Consider the following 23714-nt stretch of genomic DNA (forward strand, 5'->3'; position numbering starts at 1 on the left):
TGTAGTAAGTTAAGAAAAAGAAAAAATGATATTGGAAAGGAAGAAACAAGACTATTATGCAAAGATGATATGATTATCCAAATAGAAAACCTGAAGCAACATGCAGGTGATTAGAATTAATAGTTTCACAAGTTTGTCTCTTAGCCCTAGCCCAAAACAAGATATAAATATCATTTTATAATTTATAATTAAGCATCTTGAGTTAAGTACATGAGGCTCATTATTCACACGCTAACAGCCTCTTTTTAACATAGAAACTATGGGGGTACACATGGATGTACAGAATTAGGGATTCAGATGGGGCAGCTCTGGGACATACATAGAAGTTTTTCTGAGGGATTTTAAAGTTATTATGTAAAATTCTGACTTTGTTTTTGTAATTTGCTTCTTCCCTAAGTCAACAATTAGGTTTAAAAAGGCTAAAATTTAATTAGATATAAATTTGAAACAGTATCTTTTGCTTGAAGGATGTCCCTGTGGCATTCTAATACCAACATTAAATTAGATTTAAACAGTGAGGTTTTTTTTTAACATCCGTATTGGAGTATAATTGCTTTACAATGGTGTGTTAGTTTCTGCTTTAAACAGTGAGTTTTGAAGTATAGAAACCTATAAAGAAAAATTACAAGCTTAATGTACGACTTTATAAAGCTGATTAGAATCACATCAGATTGGAAGAGTGAGGGGGAAGAGGGTGGAAGAGTAAGACGCGGAGATCACCTTCCTCCCCACAGATACACCAGAAATACATCTACACGTGGAACAATTCCTACAGAACACCTACTGAACGCTGGCAGAAGACCTCAGACCTCCCAAAAGGCAAGAAACTCCCCACGTACCTGGGTAGGGCAAAAGCAAAAAGAATAAACAGAGACAAAAGAATAGGGACGGGACCTGCACCACTGGGAGGGAGCCGTGAAGGAGGAAGGGTTTCCACACACTAGAAGCCCCTTCGCGGGCGGAGACTGCGGATGGCGGAGCGGGGAAGCTTCGGAGCCGCGGAGGAGAGCGCAGCTACAGGGGTGCGGAGGGCAAAGCGGGTAGATTCCCACACAGAGGATCAGGGCCAACCAGCACTCACCAGTCCGAGAGGCTTGTCTGCTCACCCGCCGGGGCGGGCGGGGCTGGGAGCTGAGGCTCTGGCTTCGGTCGGAGCGCAGGGGGAGGACTGGCGGCGTGAACACAGTCTGAAGGGGTTAATGCACCACGGCTAGCCAGGAGGGAGTCCGGGAAAAAGTGCGGACCTACCGAAGAGGTAAGAGACTTTTTCTTCCCTCTTTGTTTCCTGGTGCGCGAGGAGAGGGGATTAAGATGGCTGCTTAAAGGAGCTCCAGAGACGGGCGCGAGCCGCGGCTAACAGCGCGGACCCCAGAGACGGGCATGAGACGCTAAGGCTGCTGCTGCCACCTCCAAGAAGCCTGTGTGCGAGCACAGGTCACTCTCCACACCTCCCTTCCGGGGAGCCTGTGCAGCCTGCCACTGCCAGGGTCCCAGGATCCAGGGACAACTTCCCCGGGAGAACGCACAGCGCGCCTCAGGCTGGTGCAACATCACGCTGTTCTCTGCCGCTGCAGGACCGTCCCGCACTCCGTGCCCTGCCCCCCCCCCCCCCCCCCCCCCCCGCCCGCCCGCCTGCCTGAGTGAGCCAGAGCTGCCGAATCAGCGGCTCCTTTAACCCTGTCCTGTATGAGTGAAGAACAGACACCCTCTGGCGACCTACACGCAGAGGCGGGGCCAAATCCAAAGCTGAGCCCCCGGGAGCTGTGCGAACAAAGAAGAGAAAGGGAAATCTCTCCCAGCAGCCTCAGAAGCAGCGGATTAAATCTCCACAATCACCTTGATGTACCTGCATCTGTGGAATACCTGAATATACAACGAATCATACCAAATTGAGGAGGTGGACTTTGAGAGCAAGATTTATTATTTTTTCCACTTTTCCTCTTTTTGTGAGTGTGCATGTGTATGCTTCTGTGTGAGATTTTGTCTGTATAGCTTTGCTTTCACCATTTCTCCTAGGGTTCTATCTATCCGTTTTTTGTTTTTTACTTTAAAAAAAATTTTTTTTCTTAATTATTTTTATTTTAATAACTTTATTTTATTTTACCTTACTTTATTTTCTTTTCTTTTATCCTTTTTCTTTCTTTCTCCTTTTTCTCACGTTTATTTTGAGCCATGTGGATGAAAGGCTCTTGGTGCTGCAGCCAGGAGTCAGTGCTGTGCCTCTGAGGTGGGAGAGCCAACTTCAGGACACTGGTCCACAAGAGACCTCCCAGCTCCAAGTAATATCAAACTGCGAAAATCCCCCAGAGATCTCCATCTCAACACCAACACCCAGCTTCACTCAACGACCAACAAGCTACAGTGCTGGACACCCTATGCCAAACAACTAGCAAGACAGGAACACAACCCCATGATTAGCAGAGAGGCTGCCTAAAATCATAATAAGTCCACAGACACCCCAAAACACACCACCAGACGTGGACCTGCCCACCAGAAAGACAAGATCCAGCCTCATCCACCAGAACACAGGCACTAGTCCCCTCCACCAGGAAGCCTACACAGTCCACTGAACCAACTTTAGCCACTGGGGACAGACACCAAAAACAATGGGAACTACGAACTGCGGCCTGCAAAAAAGAGACCCCAAACACAGTAAGATAAGCAAAATGAGAAGACAGAAAAACACACAGCAGGTGAAGGAGCAAGATAAAAACCCACCAGACCTAACAAATGAAGAGGAAATAGGCAGTCTACCTGTAAAAGAATTCAGAATAATGATAGTAAAGATGATCCAAAATCTTGGAAATAGAATAGAGAAAATGCAAGAAACATTTAACAAGCACCTAGAAGAACTAAAGATGAAACAAGCAATGATGAACAACACAATAAATGAAATTAAAAATACTCTAGAAGGGATCAATAGCAGAATAACTGAGGCAGAAGAACGGAAAAGTGACCTGGAAGATAAAGTAGTGGAAATAACTACTGCAGAGCAGAATAAAGAAAAAAGAATGAAAAGAACTGAGGACAGTCTCAGAGACCTCTGGGACAACATTAAACACACCAACATTCGAATTACAGGGGTTCCAGAAGAAGAAGAGAAAAAGAAAGGGTCTGAGAAAATATTTGAAGAGATTATAGTTGAAAACTTCCCTAATATGGGAAAGGAAATAGTTAATCAACTCCAGGAAGCACAGAGAGTCCCATACATGATAAATCCAAGGAGAAACACGCCAAGACACATATTAATCAAACTGTCAAAAATTAAATACAAAGAAAAAATATTAAAATCAGCAAGGGAACATCAACAAATAACACACAAAGGAATCCCCATAAGGTTAACAGCTGATCTTTCAGCAGAAAATCTGCAAGCCAGAAGGGACTGGCAGGACATATTTAAAGTGATGAAGGAGAAAAACCTACAACCAAGATTACTCTACCCAGCAAGGATCTCATTCAGATTTGATGGAGAAATTAAAACCTTTACAGACAAGCAAAAGCTGACAGAGTTCAGCACCACCAAACCAGCTTTACAACAAATGCTAAAGGATCTTCTCTAGGCAAGAAACACAAGAGAAGGAAAAGACCTATAATAACAAACCCAAAACAATTAAGAAAATGGGAATAGGAATATACATATCGATAATTACCTTAAATGTAAATGGATTCAATGCTCCCACCAAAAGACACAGATCGGCTGGATGGATACAAAAGCAAGACCCATATATATGCTACCTACAAGAGACACACTTCAGACCTAGAGACACATACAGACTGAAAGTGAGGGGATGGAAAAAGATATTCCATGCAAATGGAAACCAAAAGAAAGCTGGAGTAGCAATTCTCAAATCAGACAAAATAGATTTTAAAATACAGACTATTAGAAGAGACAAAGAAGGACACTACATAATGATGAAGGGATCGATCCAAGAAGAAGACAAAACAATTGTAAATATTTATGCACCCAACATAGGAGCACCTCAATATTTAAGGCAAATACTAACAGCCATAAAAGGGGAAATCGACAGTAACATATTCATAGTTGGGGACTTTAACACCCCACTTTCACCAATGGACAGATCATCCAAAATGAAAATAAATAAGGAAACACAAGCTTTAAATGATACATGAAACAAGATGGACTTAATTGATATTTATAGGACATTCCATCCAAAAACAACAGAATACACATTTTTCTCTAGTGCTCATGGAACATTCTCCAGGATAGATCATATCTTGGGTCACAAATCAAGCCTTGGTAAATTTAAGAAAATTGAAATTGTATCAAGTATCTTTTCCAACCACAATGCTATGAGACTAGATATCAATAACAGGAAAAGATCTGTAAAAAAATAGAAACACATGGAGGCTAAACAATACACTACTTAATAATGAAGTGATCACTGAAGAAATCAAAGAGGAAATCAAAAACTACCTAGAAACAAATGACAGTGGAGTCACGATGACCCCAAACCTATGGGATGCCACAAAAGTAGTTCTAAGAGGGACGTTTATAGCAATACAATCCTACCCTAAGAAACAGAAACATCTCGAATAAACAACCTAACCTTGCACCTAAAGCAATTAGAGAAAGAAGAACAAAGAAACCCCAAAGTTAGCAGAAGGAAAGAAATCATAAAGATCAGATCAGAAATAAAGGAAAAAGAAATGAAGGAAACGATAGCTAAGATCAATGAAACTAAAAGCTGGTTCTGTAAGAAGATAAACAAAATTGATAAACCACTAGCCAGACTCAGCAAGAAAAAAAGGGAGAAGACTCAAATCAATAGAATTAGAAATGAAAAAGGAGAAGTAACAACTGACACTGCAGAAATACAAAGGATCATGAGAGATACTACAAGCAACTCTATGCGAATAAAATGGACAACCTGGAAGAAATGGACAAATTCTTAGAAATGCACAACCTGCCAAGACTGAATCAGGAAAAAATAGAAAATATGAACAGACCAATCACAAGCACTGAAATTGAAACTGTGATTAAAAATCTCCCAACAAACAAAAGCCCAGGACCAGATGGCTTCACAGGCGAATTCTTTCAAACATTTAGATAAGAGCTAACACCTATCCTTCTCAAACTCTTCCAAAATATAGCAGAGGGAGGAACACTCCCAAACTCATTCTACGAGGCTACCATCACCCTGATACCCAAGCCAGACAAAGATACTACAAAAAAAGAAAATTACACACCAATATCACTGATGAATATAGATGCAAAAATCCTCAACAAAATACTAGCAAACAGAATCCAACAACACATTAAAATGATCATACACCATGATCAAGTGGGGTTTATTCCAGGAATGCAAGGATTTTTCAATATACACAAATCAATCAATGTGATACACCTGAAGGATAAAAACTATATGGGCATCTCAATAGATGCAGAGAAAGCTTTCGTCAAAATTCAACACTCATATATGATAAAAACCCTCCAGAAAGTAGGCATAGAGGAAACTCTCCTCAACATAATAAAGGCCATATATGACAAACCCACAGCCAGCATCGTCCTCAATGGTGAAAAACTGAAAGCATTTCCACTAAGATCAGGAGCAAGACAAGATTGCCCACTCTCACCACGCTTATTCAACATAGTTTTGGAAGTTTTAGCCATAGCAATCAGAGAAGAAAAGGAAAAAAAAGGAATCCAAATCGGAAAAGAAGAAGTAAAGCTGTCACTGTTCGCAGATGACATGATACTATACATAGAGAATCCTAAAGATGCTACCAGAAAACTACTAGAGCTAATCAATGAATTTGGTAAAGTGGCAGGATACAAAATTAATGCACAGAAATCTCTTGCATTCCTATACACTAATGATGAAAAATCTGAAAGTGAAATCAAGAAAACACTCCCATTTACCACTGCAACAAAAAGAATAAAGTATCTAGGAATAAACCTACCTAAGGAGACAGAAGACCTGTATGCAGAAAATTATAAGACACTGATGAAAGAAATTAAATTAATGATACAAATAGATGGAGAGATATACCATGTTCTTGGATTGGAAGAATCAACATTGTGAAAATGACTCTACTACCCAAAGCAATCTACAGATTCAATGCAATCCCTATCAAACTACCAATGGCATTTTTCACAGAACTAGAACAAAAAGTTTCACAATTTGTATGGAAACACAAAAGACCCTGAATAGCCAAAGCAATCTTGAGAATGAAAAACGGAGCTGGAGGAATCAGGCTCCCTGACTTCTGACTATACTACAAAGCTACAGTAATCAAGACAGTATGGTACTGGCACAAAAACAGAAATATAGATCAATGGAACAGGATAGAAAGCCCAGAAATAAACCCACGCACATATGGTCACCTTATCTTTGATAAAGGAGGCAGGAATGTACAGTGCAGAAAGGACAGCCTCTTCAATAAGTGGTGCTGGGAAAACTGGACAGGTACATGTAAAAGTATGAGATTAGATCACTTCCTAACACCATACACAAAAATAAGCTCAAAATGGATTAAAGATCTAAATGTAAGGCCAGAAACTATCAAACTCTTAGAGGAAAACATAGGCAGAACACTCTATGACATAAATCACAGCAAAATCCTTTTTGACCCTCCTCCTAGAGAAATGCAAATAAAAACAAAAATAAACAAAAGGGACCTAATGAAACTTCAAAGCTTTTGCACAGCAAAAGAAACCATAAACAAGACCAAAAGACAGCCCTCAAAATGGGAGAAAGTATTTGGAAATGAAGCAACTGACAAAGGATTAATCTGCAAAATTTACAAGCAGCCCATGCAGCTCAATAACAAAAAAACAAACAACCCGATCCAAAAATGGGCAGAAGACCTAAATAGACATTTCTCCAGAGAAGATATACAGACTGCCAACAAACACATGAAAGAATGCTCAACATCATTAATCATTAGAGAAATTCAAATTAAAACTAAAATGAGATATCATCTAACACCAGTCAGAATGGCCATCATCAAAAAATCTAGAAACAATGAATGCTGGAGAGGGTGTGGAGAAAACGGAACACTCTTGCACTGCTGGTGAGAATGTGAATTGGTACAGCCACTATGGAGAACAGTATGGAGGTTCCTTAAAAAACTACAAATAGAACTGCCATATGACCCAGCAATCCCACTACTGGGTATATACCCTAAGAAAACCATAATTCAAAAAGAGTCATGGGGCTTCCCTGGTGGCACAGTGGTTGAGAGTCCGCCTGCTGATGCAGGGGATGTGGATTCGTGCCCCGGTCTGGGAGGTTCCCACGTGCTGCGGAGCGGCTGGGCCCGTGGGCCATAGCCACTGAACCTGCGCGTCCGGAGCCTGTGCTCCGCAGTGGGAGACGCCACAACAGTGAGAGGCCCACGTACCACAAAAAGGATCATGTACCAAAATGTTCATTGCAGCTCCATTTACAATAGCCAGGACATGGAAACAACCTAAGTGTCCATCATCGAATGAATGGATAAAGAAGATGTGGCACATATACACAATGGAATATTACTCAGCCATAAAAAGAAACGAAATTCAGCTATTTGTAATGAGGTGGATGGACCTAGAGTCTGTCATACAGAGTGAAGTAAGTCAGAAAGAGAAAGACAAATACCGTATGCTAACACATATATATGGAATTTAAGAAAAAAATATCATGAAGAACCTAGGAGTAAGACAGGAATAAAGACACAGACGTACTAGAGAATGGACTTGAGGATTTGGGGTGGGGGAAGTGTAAGCTGTGACAAAGTGAGAGAGTGGCATGGACATATATACACTACCAAAAGTAAAATAGATAGCTAGTGGGAAGCAGCCGCATAGCACAGGGAGATCAGCTCGGTGCTTTGTGACCACCTAGAGGGGTGGGATAGAGAGAGTGGGAGGGAGGGAGACCTAAGAGGGAAGAGATATGGGAACATATGTATATGTATAACTGATTCACTTTGTTATAAAGCAGAAACTAACACACCATTGTAAAGCAATTATACTCCAATAAAAATGTAAAAAAAATTAAAAAAATATAAAGCTGATTAATTTATCTCATGAACAAGAAATTTATATTAATAGTAACATAATACAATGAAGAGCCTCCTGGATGATGAGGAGAAGACTTGGATTCTCCTTCACAGTGCAGCATTGGGGAACCTTAGTTTCCTTATCTATAAAATGATAAAGTTGAATTGGATTCTTTCTGAGATCCTGTAAAGGTTTTCAACTGTTTCCAGATTCTTGAATAACCAAACTGATCAAAATATAAAGTAGCACAGAAATAAAATTAACCACTTTCTCCATTCTAAACCCTTGGTCCCTCCATGGTCTGGCTTGTTTATTTTCTAAGACTGACTCTTGATTTTTTATTTATGTTTACTACCCCACTGTGCATCCTGTCCCTCTGTCTCTTGCTCATCTCACTGGTCTCTGCTTCTGACCTTGGTCATAAACTTAAAGTCTTTAATAAACTAGTCATTTAGAAAATAGGGACTGTACATCTTAAGTTCTATTCTCTGACGAAGATGAAACTATAGTGAGAAATTCATTCAAAAAACCAAAGTGTTTGGATCTATCTTTCCCAACACAAATAATAAATGGAGCTCAAGATCCCAAGTCAGTCATTGTACAACCTGGACAAATTACTTAATATGTCAGTTTTCTTTCCTATGAAATAAGAAAGCTGAAGTAGGTGATGTAAGTTTTCTTCCAATCCAATTTGATGGAATAAGACTTAGAGATTGCAACTGTTAGAAGGGTATCTGACTGGATATCATTTCCAGGATATTTACACAAATAGATAATGGCTAAATTTTCATTTAACAAATTTGTGTCATTTAATATCAACAACATACTTAAGCTGAGGATACAGAGAATAAAAGAACTGCCCCTTCCTATGCTTTTTTTAGTTTTGTACCTTAAAAAAAAAGAAAAAACCCTCTGTGTTAAAATAAGCAATGTGCTTGCTATTTCTACTGAAATATAAAATGGGGGAAATGAGTTTTAAAATATGGAGTTGAATCATCTCCCAAATTAATTTAATTTCTGAATGAGTTAATGAGGTGGCTAGTACATTTTCTTCCTCAAAACCCTTTTCAAATGGCACCTGATAGTTTTACTATCTTAGAATAATTTTATCTAAAACTGAAGGGATTGATCAAATAGTCTTACTAATGGAGACAGAGAGAAACGTCTAGATTGCTGGTAGCGGAATGAAGAAACCTGTCATTATCTGGCTGAAACTGTTCTTTTTTGAAACATACATTTACCTCCTACCCAAACATGCTGCTTTGCCTCTTGTACTGCTGTAATTTAATTTACATCAGAAACCATGTCTCTTAAAGATGGTTATTTTAAACCATGTAACTAACACATAAAATTTTTCCTACTTTTGAGTTCTATATTTGAAGAACGTATTTCAAACTGGAGGCAGGGGGAGTAGGAAAAGAAAAAAGTAGTGTGAAATGACCAAATGAAGAGAAACACTGTCACTGGCAATTCTTCTAAATATCTCTTCAAGAAACACAACATATTTACCCACAGGGCAGTGATGCCAGAAAGCTAACAAATTTACTTACAAATGTGAAATCCACAGCAGCCATTGCCCTTCGTACTATTAATATTTTCTTAGTGTAATTTTGAATAATTAGATTCCCTACAGTCTATAACCTCGGCCTATTTGTTATTTTATAAATGTATTTTCCGAGGAAAAGAAAAATTTCAATATCAATGCAATTCCAATCAAAATCACCACAAGGATTTTTTGGTAGAAATTGACGGGCAGATTCCAAAATTTATATGAAATAGCAAAGAATCTAGAATTGCTAACATAAATTTTGAAAAATACAAAATTCTTCACCCTGGCATTTACTACCATAATTCACGTGACTGTGTTATGTTACTAATGGGCTACTGACTTGCATATTCAAGCACTGTTTTCTTCTGGAGTGGTAATAAATCATAAAATTCAACTGTTATTTTTTCTTTTCTTTCTTTCTTTCTTTCTTTCTTTCCTTCTTTTCATTGAGGTATTGTTGATTTCCAATATTGTGTTAGCCTCAGGTGTACAACATAGTGATTCAGTATTTTTTTATTATATTCCATTATAGATTATTAAGAGATATTGAATATAATTCCCTGTGCTATACAGTAAATCCTTGTTGCTTATTTTATGCATAGTAGTCTTTATCTGTTAATCCCATACTCCTAATTTGTCCCTCCCTCATCCATCTCCCCTTTGGCAACCATAAGTTTGTTTTCTATGTCTACGAGTTTTGTGTATAGATTTTTTTTCTAGATTCCACATATAAGTGATATCATATAGTGTTTGTCTTTCTCTGACTTATTTCATTAAGAATAACATCCTCTAGGTCCATCCATGATGCTGCAAATGGTGGTATTTCATTCTTTTTTATGGCTGAGTAATATTCCAATATATTTGTATATATGTGTATATATACATATATATATATATACATATATATGTATATATACACACATGTGGTATATATATATACATCTTTTTTTTAAAACTTCTTTATTGCAGTATAATTGCTTTACATTGGTGTGTTACTTTCTACTGTATAACAAAGTGAATAAGCTATACATATACATATAACCCCATATCCCCTCCCTCTTGTGTCTCCCTCCCACCCTCCCTATCCCACCCCTCTAGGTGGTCACAAAGCACAGAGCTGATCTCCCCATGCGATGCAGCTGCTTCTCAGTAGCTATCTATTTTACATTTGGTAGTGTATATATGTCAATGCTACTCTCTCACTTCCCCCAGCTTACCCTTCCCCCTCCCCGTGTCTGCAAGTCCATTCTCTATGTCTCCATCTTTATTCCTGTCCTGCCCCTAGGTTCATCAGAACCTTTATTTTTCTTTCAATCATATATATATATATATATATATATATATATATATATATATATATATATATATGTTAGCATATGGCATTTGTTTTTCTCTTTCTGACTTACTTCACTCTGTATGACAGACTCTAGGTCCATCCACTACAAATAACTCAATTTCATTTCTTTTTATGGCTGAGTAATATTCCATTGTATATATGTGTCACATCTTCTTTACCCATTCATCTGTCGATGGACACTTAGGTTGCTTCCATGTCCTGGCTTTTGTAATTAGAGCTGCAATGAACATTGTGGGATTGCTGGGTCATATGGTAGTTCTATTTTTAGTTTTTAAAGGAAGCTCCATACTGTTCTCCATAGTGGCTGTATCAGTTTACATTCCCACCAACAATGCAAGAGGGTTCCCTTTTCTCCACACCCTCTCCAGCATTTATTGTTTCTAGATTTTTTGATGATGGCCATTCTGACTGGTGTGAGGTGATAGCTCATTGTACTTTTGCTTTGCATTTCTCTAATGATTAGTGATGTTGAGCATTCTTTCATGTGTTTGTTGGCAATCTGTATATCTTCTTTGGAGAAATGTCTATTTAGGTCTTCTGCCCATTTTTAGATTGGGTTGTTTTTTTCTGATATTGAGCTTCATGAGCTGCTTGTAAATTATGGAGATTAATCCTTTGTCCGTTGATTCATTTGCAAATATTTTCTCCCATTCTGAGGGCTGTCTTTTCATCTTGTTTATGGTTTCCTTTGCTGTGCAAAAGCTTTTAAGTTTCATTAGGTCCCATTTGTTTATTTTTGTTTTTAGTTCCATTACTCTAGGAGGTGGATCAAAACATATCTTGCTGTGATTTATGTCAAAGACTGTTCTTCCTATGTTTTCCTCTAAGAGTTTCAGAGTGTCTGGCCTTACATTTAGGTTTTTAATCCATTTTGAGTTTATTTTTGTGTCTGGTGTCAGGAAGTGTTCTAATTTCATTCTTTTACATGTAGCAGTCCAGTTTTCCCAGCACCACTTATTGAAGAGGCTGTCTTTTCTCCATTGTATATTCTTGCCTCCTTTATCAAAGATAAGGTGACCACATGTGTGTGGGTTTATCTCTGGGCTTTCTATCCTGTTCCATTGATCTATATTTCTGTTTTTGTGCCAGTACCATACTGTCTTGATTACTGTAGCTTTGTAGTCTGAAGTCACGAAGCCTGATTCCTCCAGCTCCATTTTTCATTCTCAAGATTGCTTTGGCTATTCGGGGTCTTTTGCGTTTCCATACAAATTGTGAAATTTTTTGTTCTAGTTCTGTGAAAAATGTCATTGGTAGTTTGATAGGGATTGCATTGAATCTGTAGATTGCTTTGGGTAGTATGGTCATTTTCACAATGTTGATTCTTCCAATCCAAGAACATGGTATTATCTTCCCATCTGTTTGTATCATCATTAATTTGTTTCATCAGTGTCCTATAGTTTTCTGCATACAGGTCTTTTGTCTGCTAAGGTAAGTTTATTCCTAGGTATTTTATTCTTTTTGTTGCAATGGTAAATGGGAGTGCTTCCTTAATTTCTCTTTCAGATTTTTCATTATTATTGTATAGGAATGCAAGAGAATTCTGTGTATTAATTTTGTATCTTGCTACTTTACCTAATTCATTGATTAGCTCTAGTAGTTTTCTGGTAGCATCTTTAGGAGTCTCTATGTATAGTATCATGTCTCCTGCAAACAGTGACAGTTTTACTTCTTCTTCTCTGATTTGGATTCCTTTTATTTCTTTTTCTTCTCTGATTGCTGTGGCTAAAACTTCCAAAACTATGTTGAATAATAGTGGTGAGAGTGGGCAACCTTGTCTTGTTCTTGATTTTAGAGGAAATGGTTTCAGTTTTTCACCATTGAGAATGATGTTGGCTGTGGGTTTGTCAGCTATGGTCTTTATTATGTTGAGGTGAGTTCCCTCTATGCCTGCTTTCTGGAGGGGTTTTATCATAAATGGGTGTTGAATTTTGACGAAAGCTTTCTCTGCATCTATTGAGACGACCATATGGTTTTTATCCTTCAGTTGGTTAATATGGTGTATCACATTGATTGATTTGCATATATTAAAGAATCCTTGCATTCCTGGAATAAATCCCACTTGATCATGGTGTATGATCCTTTTAATGTGCTGTTGGATTCTGTTTGCTAGTATTTTGTTGAGAATTTTTACATCTATGTTCATCAGTGATATTGGCCTGTAGTTTTCTTTTTGTGTGACATCTTTGTCTGGTTTTGGTATCAGGGTGATGGTGGCCTCGTAGAATGAGTTTGGGAGTGTTCCTCCCTCTGCTCTATTTTGGAAGAATTTGAGAAGGATAGGTGTTAGCTCTTCTCTAAATGTTGGATAGAATTCGCCTGTGAAGCCATCTGGTCCTGGGCTTTTGTTTGTTGGAAGCTTTTTATCACAGTTTCAATTTCAGTGCTTGTGATTGATCTGTTTATATTTTCTGTTTGTTCCTGGTTCAGTCTCGGAAGGTTGTGCTTTTCCAAGAATTTGTCCATTTCTTCCAGGTTGTCCGTTTTATTGGCATAGAGTTGCTTGTAGTAATCTCTCATGATCCTTTGCATTTCTGCAGTGTCAGTTACTTCTTTTTCATTTCTAATTCTGTTGATTTGGGTCTTCTCCCTTCTTTTCTTGATGAGTCTGGCTAGTGGTTTATCAGTTTTGTTTATCTTCTCAAAGAACCGGCTTTTAGTTTTATTGATCTTAGCTATCATTTCCTTCATTTCTTTTTCATTTATTTCTGATCTGATCTTTATGATTTCTTTCCTTCTGCTAACTTTGGGTTTTTTTTGTTCTTCTAATTGCTTTATGTGTAAGATTAGGTTGTTTATTTGAGATGTTTCTTGAGGTAGGATTGTATTGCTATAAACTTCCCTCTTAGAACTGCTTTTGCTGCATCCCGTAGGTTTTGGGTCATTGTGTTTTCATTGTCATTTGTTTCTAGGTATTTTTTGATTTCCTCTTTGATTTCTTCAGTGATCTCTTGGTTATTTAGTAGCGTATTGTTTAGCCTCCATGTGTTTGTATTTCTTACAGTTTTTTTTCCTGTAATTGAAATCTAGTCTCACAGCATTGTGGTCAGAAAAGATACTTGATACGATTTCAATTTTCTGAAATTTACCAAGACTTGATGTGTAACCCAAGATATGACCTATCCTGGAGAATGTTCCGTGAACACTTGAGAAGAAAGTGTATTGTGTTATTTTTGGATGGAATGTCCTATAAGTATCAATTAAGTCCATCTTGTTTAATGTGTTATTTAAAGCTTGTGTTTCCTTATTTTTCATTTTGGATGATCTGTCCATTGGTGAAAGTGGAGTGTTAAAGTCCCCTACTATGATTGCATTACTGTCGATTTCCCCTTTATGGCTGTTAGAATTTGCCTCAAGTATTGAGGTTCTCCTACGTTGGGTGCATAAATGTTTACAATTGTTATATCTTCTTCTTGGATCGATCCCTTGATCATTATGAAGTGTCCTTCTTTGTCTCTTTTAATAGTCTTTATTTTAAAGTCTATTTTGTCTGATATGAGAATTGCTACTCTAGCCTTCTTCTTAGTTCTTTATTTTAGTATGTTGTACCATTATGTAGTCTTGTCAGGTTTACTGAAGCATAATTTCCATACATTAAAATTCACCCTTTTAAATGTATAGTTTGATGAGTTGTGCAATCAATCTTCTCTTCCCACCAGATCCTGGTAACCAATGATCTGATTTTTGTTTCTATAGTTTTGTCTTTTCTAAGATGTCATATTAATGGAATCACACAGTGTGTAGCCTTTTGTGATGAGTGTCCTAACTTGGCATAGTACTTTTAAGATTCATCTGTATTACTGCATATATTTCACTAGTTTGTTCCTGTGTCAACTTGGATAGGCTGAATTATGTTTCCCAGAATTCTCTCCCATGTATGCTTCTAGGTAGGGTGGGCACAAGACACATTTCAGCGTGAAATTTGGTGGGGAGAAATGGAGCAGCAGCCATTTGGCGTTTTTTTGCAGGCACTTTCATGGTTTACACATGTTGAAACTTATCTGCTGGCTCAACCTGCTGGTGAAGGTCAGCAGCCAGGACTCTAATCATTCCACCTTTCCTTGGCTTGTCCTTCAGTTTCTCTAATTCTGGACCAAGTGTGTTTAGCAACGTGGCAAAGGGTAACTTCTCCCACAGGATTCCCACACCATCAAGGTTGGAGACAGTGACAAGTGACAAGGGTCTCAGACCGTTCTCATGGGTTCCAGCTTATCCGCATTTCTTCCCCCTGACACCTATTTTCCTCTTCCAACAGCCAACCTGGTGAACTTCAAGCTCCAGTATTAGATGCAAAAACAACAGCCTCAGAGACTGCTTAACCAACTCCAACAATTGTGTAATGTCAAATCCCTGTAAACAAATCACTGTACATGTGAACATATGTGACTACCAATATCCTAGTAGTTCTGCTTCTCTGACTGAACTCTGACTGATATGATTCCTTTTTATCACTGAGTAGATTTCCACTGTATGGATGTACGATTTATTTACCCATTCACCAGTTCATGGGCATTTGGTTGTTTTCAATTTGGGATCATGAATAAAGCTGCTATAAACACTCACATACAGGTCTTTGTATAGTCATATTATTTCAACATATGGTATTTACAAATATAAAAAGAAATAGCTAAAAGAGTCAAATATCATTGTCACCAGAGGCAGGAAGAGGTACAAAGGGGTCTGATGTTGATGTTTTGCATTTTAGACCTTTGTTGCCGTAATTAAAAAAAACAACAACAGTGAACTGTATACTTTAAAAGTGAATTTTATGATATGTGAATTATATCTCAATTAAAAGTATAAAAGTATACAATAAAACAATGAACTCTGTCGATTTATAATCTAATGTCAAGTTTTATTTACCTTTTTTCTTACAATATGCTGTCATTCAAAATATACCTCATAAGTAACTCATGCATACAGTAGGCACTCTATAAATATTTTGATTTAATAATTAGATATTTTTTAGAATGACTAAAAACCCTGATGTAAAATCCCAATTGGGAAGTGCTTAATCCCATCATAGACAAAATATATAACTTTACAATAAACATTTTTATAAGAATTTGCCCAAAAAAGGGAACACTTACAATTTGGAAATTAAAAAATAAAAAGTAAAAAGCAAGATGAAACACAACACTAACATATTTCAACATTGATCCCTGGATCGGTGGTACTTATAGACCAAGGGCTACCTGCACCCTGTGGCCTTAAGACCATCTGACATTCAGTTAAGAAGATAATTATATACATAATAACCTCTTAACTGGAAATGCTGCATGAATAAATAAGGAATAGCCTATGAAAAAAATGTTAACTATATCCCTTACTTGAGCACAGGAAAAAAATTTAAAAATATACTTTATTCTCCAATTTAAAAAGTCAATGCTTTTCACCCTAAGCATCAAGAATGAGCCACAAATAAGCATGAAGTCCCGTTTCTAGAACTATGTTAAATCCTGTGGAAAATACTTTTGGATATAAGGTCAAGAACCTTAGTCCAAAAGTAAAACAAATCCTTGCATTAAAGGGTCTTCCAATGTTTACACAAACAAAACAGGCTGTGACCACACATGACAAAGAAATACCTTCTAAATCCTTATTTTGGGTTAGCTTTGTAACTAGGAACATTCACTCCAGCTTGAAAAAAAATTATATCACTTTTATGATAATAAAAAATTAAAAGACAATAAATACCTAACCTTAGAGAAGTAGCTGTGCAAACTTATAAACATAATCAAATATTCTATAGCTACAAAATGAAAAGTCTACTAACTATATTTTTCAAAAACTATATAGTTCTATAAAAATGTAAATACATGGACTCTATCAATACATGGAAATGTATATATAAAATACTATTAAGTGAAAAAAGCAAAATGAAAAATATAAAGTGATTACAACCATGTAAAAGTAAATATATTACAGTAACAAACATTGAGGTGAATTTAAATTTATAGACACAAATAGATTCAAACATTCATTAGGGTTTTATCTTTGTTGCTTAAGATTATAACAAAAGAAAAAATAGACTACTGTTTTAGGTAAACCTATACTCCTAAACAATAAATACTGAACTATATATGTAAACTCCTAAAACAAAGATTTTAAAAAACAAGACTTCTATATCTCAAGTGTACCCTATGGAAGGAGATCAGTCCACATTTGCTGATCTTCAGTTTTACAAAACCTTCTGGCAATAGTCACTACAATTCTAATGCTGCCCTTCTTAAGCAGAAAGGGAAAAAAAATTTAAGCACCGTTTAAATAAGAAAACTAAGCAGCATGCTAACAAAATCTATCTACTTAATCTGTTTCATTACTGCAAAAAGCCACAAACAGAGGGTTTTAAAAAAACTAATCATATATACATATTTTACATAACATATATTTATGCTATAAATATTTTAAAGAATGGCTTTTACATAATTCTTTATTTCAATATATATCTTACTAATTTAATTGCAAGTTATACAAATGCAGTCTTTCAGATTTATTATTGAAAATTATTCTCTACGTGATTTAGAAAATCGCTAATTTCTTGGATAAAACATAGCATATTTAGAAGTCCGAAAGCCAAGTAAATCCCTTATTTCATTTCGGAATTTTGACAGATCTTGGCGCAGTTCATTTAGATTTTCCACAGTTGCCTGATCTGTACTTTGCATCTTTTGTCTCATGGAAGTCAAGTAACGATGCACTAAACAGCACATCACTTTTTGGTAGTTTTCATCTCTCTTTTGCTTCAAATTTCTCCATTCCTTCAAAACAAAAACTATGATACTAACAATGTGCATAAAAATATTTAAATGAGGTGGATTTTTAAAAAAATTTACAGATACAAACACATATCTTGTAATGCTTTATTAGACTATATTTTTGCCACTACATGTTGCAAAATAATGTTCAACACATTTGAAACATGCCATGCATATTTGTTTTATTCATTTACCTGTACACTTACCTTGATTTAAGATCTTTAGTTTATAGTAGGGATTAGCAAACTATGACTCACAGGCCAAATATGACCCACTTTGTGTTTCTGATGGCCTATGAGCTAAGAATGGCTTTTACAGATGAACGTTTTGTAATCAGTTTGATGATGGGGACTACTAATTTTGAACTCCAAATAAACAAAATGTTATTCCCCCTCAAAATGGAATTCTATTCATTAATAGAGCTGTATTATAAAAAAAGTATTAATTATTCTCTTATGTTTAATTTCATCAATAAAAATTTTGTGGAAATTTGTTTTGTCTCTTGTTGTATTACTACCCACATAAAATCTACAATTTTTTCACAGCCCACAAAGTCTAAAATATTTATTATCCGGTCATTTACAGAAAAAGTTTGCCAATTCCTGGCTTATAGCAACATGTATTGAATTATTCATGTATTGAACAACTTTCAAGAAGAACCAGAAAAATATGCATTGACTCTAAGAGTCACTCTTATGCTGACAGCCTAGGTATTCTGAATACTTTCCTTGTTTTAAAACTGTGAGCTGAGAATTCATGAAAAAAATCACAGCTCTCTCTCTCATTTTCAATAAATATTTATTGAATCCTTACTTTATGTTAGATACTATGCTATGCATTAGGGGTACAGGAGTGAAAAAAAAAAGTCTTAGCCCTTGTTTTTTTTAAGCCGTTTTGCTAATTGTTTTATAACCACAACAAATTAGTACAGAGAATGCCCTGTACAAAACAACACAAGTCTTAGCCCTTAGGAACCTGCATATTTATGCTTTAGGAACATCTGAGATTAGTAATTATTAAAATTATCATGTTGCAGTTCAACCATCTAACTTCTTACCTTTAAGCTGTTCTGCCGTTTAACCTTGCCTTTTGATGTATGAGAGCAAATCCATTTACTGAGGCTACTAATCATATAGCAGATAGTCTTTGGCGAAGGAATGATGTTGAAAGGTGGGGGTAATGTACATTTGTCATCAAAGTAGCTAAGCCACAACTTTGCTCGAGCAAACTTCCATTCTTTGTCTTCATGATTCTATAAGAGGCAAGTGAAAAACCAACACAGGATATGAATAGGCATGCACACACGCACACACACACACAGTAGGGCTGGTATGAAGAGACTGTTTAAGATTGTTCAAATGTTTCCACACCTTGTAGGTAAAAATTTGGTTCAAGACTTGCAGTTAATATACATTACTTACATTTTTAAAAAAATCTATATTTAATTTTTAAATGACACATTCTTAATTCTTTTAAATCTTTGCCTTATCTACTATATACATTTGGTATGGTCTGAAGAGAATATAAAATTTTTAAAAGAATGAACACTTACTGCTATCAACTGAAAACTTTTATGAAGCATTGCCACCAGCAGCTTAGTAAGCACAATCACAACCACAACATTGTATGTCCCAACAATAACAGCTCCGACGAAGGACTGTAATTCTTCTCCGTAGCTAAATCTTGTGACAAAGATTGCCACATGTGCTAAGGAGAAAATATACCAGAACAAAGCAAAGCAAGTGCCGATGAACCTGTAAAGACAATTACATTTCTGTTTAAAAGGAATTTTAAGTTAATTAGCGAAAATAAAGAATTCATTTATATCAACATTACCTAAAGAATACATAGATAGCCCAGGAGTAATATTTTATAAAATAACTGAGGTTGGACCCAACATCACAGATATGCCTTACTTTAAACAAAGAAACAAACTCAAAAGGAAGATAAATTATTCCTGTTTAATCTCTTACTACTTCTGTCTTTTCTCAACAGAGCAGCCTATGATCCTGTAATACTTAGTTAGATTTTGCCACTTCTTCGCCCAAAAACTTCAAATGGCTCTCAAGCTCAACAGCCCAAAGTGCATACAAGGGCCAACAAGATCCTACATGATCCCATTACCTTTCTTTCTTTTTTTCCCTTCCTTTATTTCTTTCTTTCAATTGAAGTATAGTTGATTTACAATATTATGTTAGTTTTAGGTGTACAGCATAGTGATTCAGTATTTTTGCAGATCATACTCCATTATAAATTATTACAGGATAATGGCTATAATTCCCTGTGCTATACAATATATCCTTGTTGCTTATCTATTTTATACATAGTGGTTTGTATCTGTTAATCTCATACCCATAATTTGTCCATCCCTGCTTCCCTCTCCCCTTTGGTAACCACAAGTTTGTTTTTCTATATCTGTGAGTCTGTTTCTCTTCTGCATATATATTCATTTGTGTTATTGTTTAGATTCCACATAGAAGTAACATTATACAGTATTTGTCTTTCTCTGTCTGACTTATTTCACTAAGTATAATATTATCTAGATCCATGCACATTGTTGCAAATGGCAAAATTTCATTCTTTTTTATGGTTGAATATTAAATTGTGTGTGTATTTATATGGATTAAGAAGATGGAATATATATATCCCACCTTCTTAATTAATTCATCTGTCGACCGGCCCTTGGGTTGCTTCCATATCTTGGCTACTGTAAATAGTCCTGCTATGAACATTGGGGTGCACGTATCTTTTCAAATTAGTGCTTTCATTTTTTTCTGGCTATATAACAAGGAGTGGAATTGCTGGATCATACAGTAGTTCTATTTTTAGTTTTTTAAGGAACCTCCATACTGTTTTCCACAGTGGCTGCACCAATTTACATTCCTACCAACAGTGTATGAGGTTTCTCTTTTCTCCACATCTTCTCCAACATTTGTAATTTGTAGAGTTTTTGATGATGGCCATTCTGACTGGTGTGAGACTATATCTCATTTTTGCTTTGATTTGCATTTCTCTAATAATTAGTGATGTTAGGCACTTTTTCATGTGCCTGTTAGTCATCTGTATGTCTTCTTTGGAAATATGTCTATTCAGGTCTTCTGTCTATTTTCTGATTGTATCGTTTGTTTTTCAATATCGAGTTGTATCAGCTGTTTACATATTTTGAATATTAACCCTCTGTCAGTCACATGACTTGTAAATATTTTCTCCCATTTTGTAGGTTGTCTTTTCGTTTTGTCAATGGTTTCCTTTGTTGTGCAAAAGTTTTTAACTTTAGTTAGGTCCATTTGCTTATTTTTGCTTTTATTTCTTTTGCCTTAGGAGACTGATACAAAAAAATATTGCTATGATGTATGTCAAAGAGTGTTCTATGTTCTCTTCTAGGAGTTTTACTGTGTCGTGTCTTACATTTAGGTCTTTTAACCACTTTGAGTTTATTTGTGTATATGGTCTGAGGGAATATTCTAATCTCATTGTTTTACGTGTAGCTGTCCAGTGTTTCTAGCACGACTTGTTGAAGAGAGTGTCTTTTATCCACTGTATATTCTTGCCTTGTTTGTCATTGATTAATTGACCAAAGGTGCATGGGTTTATTTCTGGGCTCTCTATTCTGTCCCACTGATCTGTTTTTGTGCCAGTATCATGCTGTTTTGATTTCTGTAGCTTTGTAGTATAGTCTGAAGTCTGGGAGGCTTACACCTCCAGCTTTGTTCATTTTTCTCAAGATTGCTTTGGCAATTCAGGGTCTTTTCTGGCTCCATATGAATATTAGGATTATTTGTTCTAGCTCTGTGAAAGATGTTATGGGTATTTTGATAGGGACTGCATTAAATCTGTAGATTGCTTTGGGTAATTTGGCCATTATAACAATGTTAATTCTTCCAATCCAAGAACACGGGGTAACTTTCCATTTGTATCATCTTCAATTTCCTACATCAATGTTTCATAATTTTCAGAGTACTGTCTTTCACCTCCTTGGTTAAGTTTATGGCTAGGTGTGATTTTAAATGGGATTGATTTTGGTTTTTTACTTTCTCTTTCGGATATTTCATTATTAGTGTATAGAAACTAATTAACATGCACAGATTTCTGTATGTTAACCTTGTATCCTGCAACCTTGTTGAATTCCCTTATTAGTTCTAATAGTTCTTTGGGTGGAGACGTTAGGATTTTCTATATAAAATATGTCATCTGCAAATAGTGAGTTTTACACCTTCCCTTCCAATTTGGATATGTCTTATTTCTTTTTCTTGTCTGATCACTGTGGCTAGGACTTCCAATACTTTGTTAAATAGAAGTGGTGAGAGTGGCCATCCTTGTCTTGTTCCTGAATTTAATGGGAAAGCTTTCAGCTTTTCATCATTGAGTGTGATGTTGGCTATGGGTTTGTCAAATGGCCTTTATCACATTGAGATATGTTCCCTCTATTCCCACTTTGATGAGTTTTTATCATGAATGGATGTTGAATTTTGTCAAACACTTTTTCTGCAACTATTGAGATGACCATGTGATTTTTATCCTACCTTTTGTTAATGTTGTGTATCACATTGATTGATTTGCATATATTGAACCATCCTTGTGACCCTGGAGTAAATCCGACTCGATCATAGTGCATGATCCTTTTTACACATTTTTAGATTCAGTTTGCAAATATTTTATTGAGGATTTTTGCATCTATATTTACCAAAAATATTAGCCTATAATTTGCTTTGTACTGTCTTTGTCTGGTTTTGGTATCAGGGTAATGGTGGCCTCATAGAATGAATTTGGGAGTGTTCCATCCTCTTTAATTCTTTGAAATACTTTGAGAAGGATAGGTATTAATTCTTTATATGTTTGGTAGAATTCCCCTGTGAAGCCATCCCATTCTGGACTTTTGTTTGCTGGGTTTTTTTTTTTTTTACAAATTCAATTTCACTTCTAGTGATCAGTATGTTCAAATTGACTGTTTCTTCTTGATTCAGTCTTGGCAGGCCGTATGTTTCTAGAAATTTGTCCATTTCTTTTTGGTTGTCCAATTTGTTGGCATATAACCATTCATAGTATTCTCTTATGATTTTTTTGTATCTCTGTGGTATTGGTTTGTTATTTCTCCACTTTCATTTCTTATTTTGTTTATTTGGGTAAAGGCTGGCTTTTTCTTCTGGTAAGCCTGGATAAAGGTTTATCAATTTTGTTAATCTTTTCAAAAAACCAGTTCTTGGTTTCATTGATCTTTTCTGTTTTTTATCTCTATTTTATTTATTTCCACTCTGATTTTTATTATTTCCTTCCTTCCTTCCTTCTACTGATTTGGGGCTTTGTTTGCTCTTTTTCTAATTCTTTTAGGTGGTAGGTTAAGATATTTGTTTGAAATTTTTCTTATTTCTTGAGGAAGGCCAGTATTGCTATAAACTTCCCTCTTAGAACTGCTTCTGCTGCATCCCTCAAATTTTGGAAAGTTGTGTTTCCATTTTCATTTGTCTCGAGCTATTTTCTGATTTCCTCTTTGATTTTATCATTGACCCATTGGTTTTTTAGTAGCATGTTATTTAGTCTCCACGTGTTTGTTCTTTTCCCATTTTCCTTTCTATAGCTGATTTCTAGTTTCATATCACTGCAGTCAGAAAAAAATGCTTCATATCATTTCTATTCTCTTAAATTTATTAAGGCTTGTTTTGTGGCCTAGTATGTGATCCATCCTGGAGAACATTCCATATACACGTGAAAAGAATGTATATTCTGCTGTTCTGGGATGGAATGTCCTGTAAATACCAATTAAGTTCAACTGGTCTATGGTGTCATTTAGGAACACTGTTTTCTTCCTGATTTTGTTTGGATGATCTATCCATTGATGTCACTGAGAGGTTAAAGTCCCCTACTATTATTGTATTACTATCAATTTCTCCCTTTATGTCTGTTAGTATTTGCTTTATATATTTAGGTGCTCCTGTATTGGGTGCATATATGTTAATGAGTGTAACATCCTCTTTTGTGTATCCCTTTATCATTATACAGTGCTCATCTTTGTCTTTTGTTACAGACTTTGTTTTAAAGTCTATTTTG

General features: G+C 36.1%; 1 protein-coding gene across 5 annotated transcripts in view; it reads right to left on the reverse strand.

Annotated features, from left to right (window-relative positions):
• Nucleotides 1–15764: 15764 nt before the first annotated feature.
• Nucleotides 15765–23714, reverse strand: part of TRPC1 (transient receptor potential cation channel subfamily C member 1) — a 63908-nt gene continuing 55958 nt past the window's right edge. For all 5 annotated transcript variants that reach the window (XM_079922166.1, XM_079922165.1, XM_079922167.1 and 2 more), the window contains 3 exons: nucleotides 19222–19423; nucleotides 18727–18921; nucleotides 15765–17672 (listed from right to left, as the gene is read on the reverse strand). In XM_079922166.1, coding sequence (XP_079778292.1) covers nucleotides 17445–17672; nucleotides 18727–18921; nucleotides 19222–19423 — 625 coding nt within the window. In that variant the 3' untranslated portion in view covers nucleotides 15765–17444. The remainder of the gene's footprint in view (nucleotides 17673–18726; nucleotides 18922–19221; nucleotides 19424–23714) is intronic.

This window comes from Stenella coeruleoalba (assembly GCF_951394435.1).
Source record: "Stenella coeruleoalba genome assembly, chromosome: 5".
Taxonomy (NCBI): Eukaryota; Metazoa; Chordata; class Mammalia; order Artiodactyla; family Delphinidae; genus Stenella; species Stenella coeruleoalba.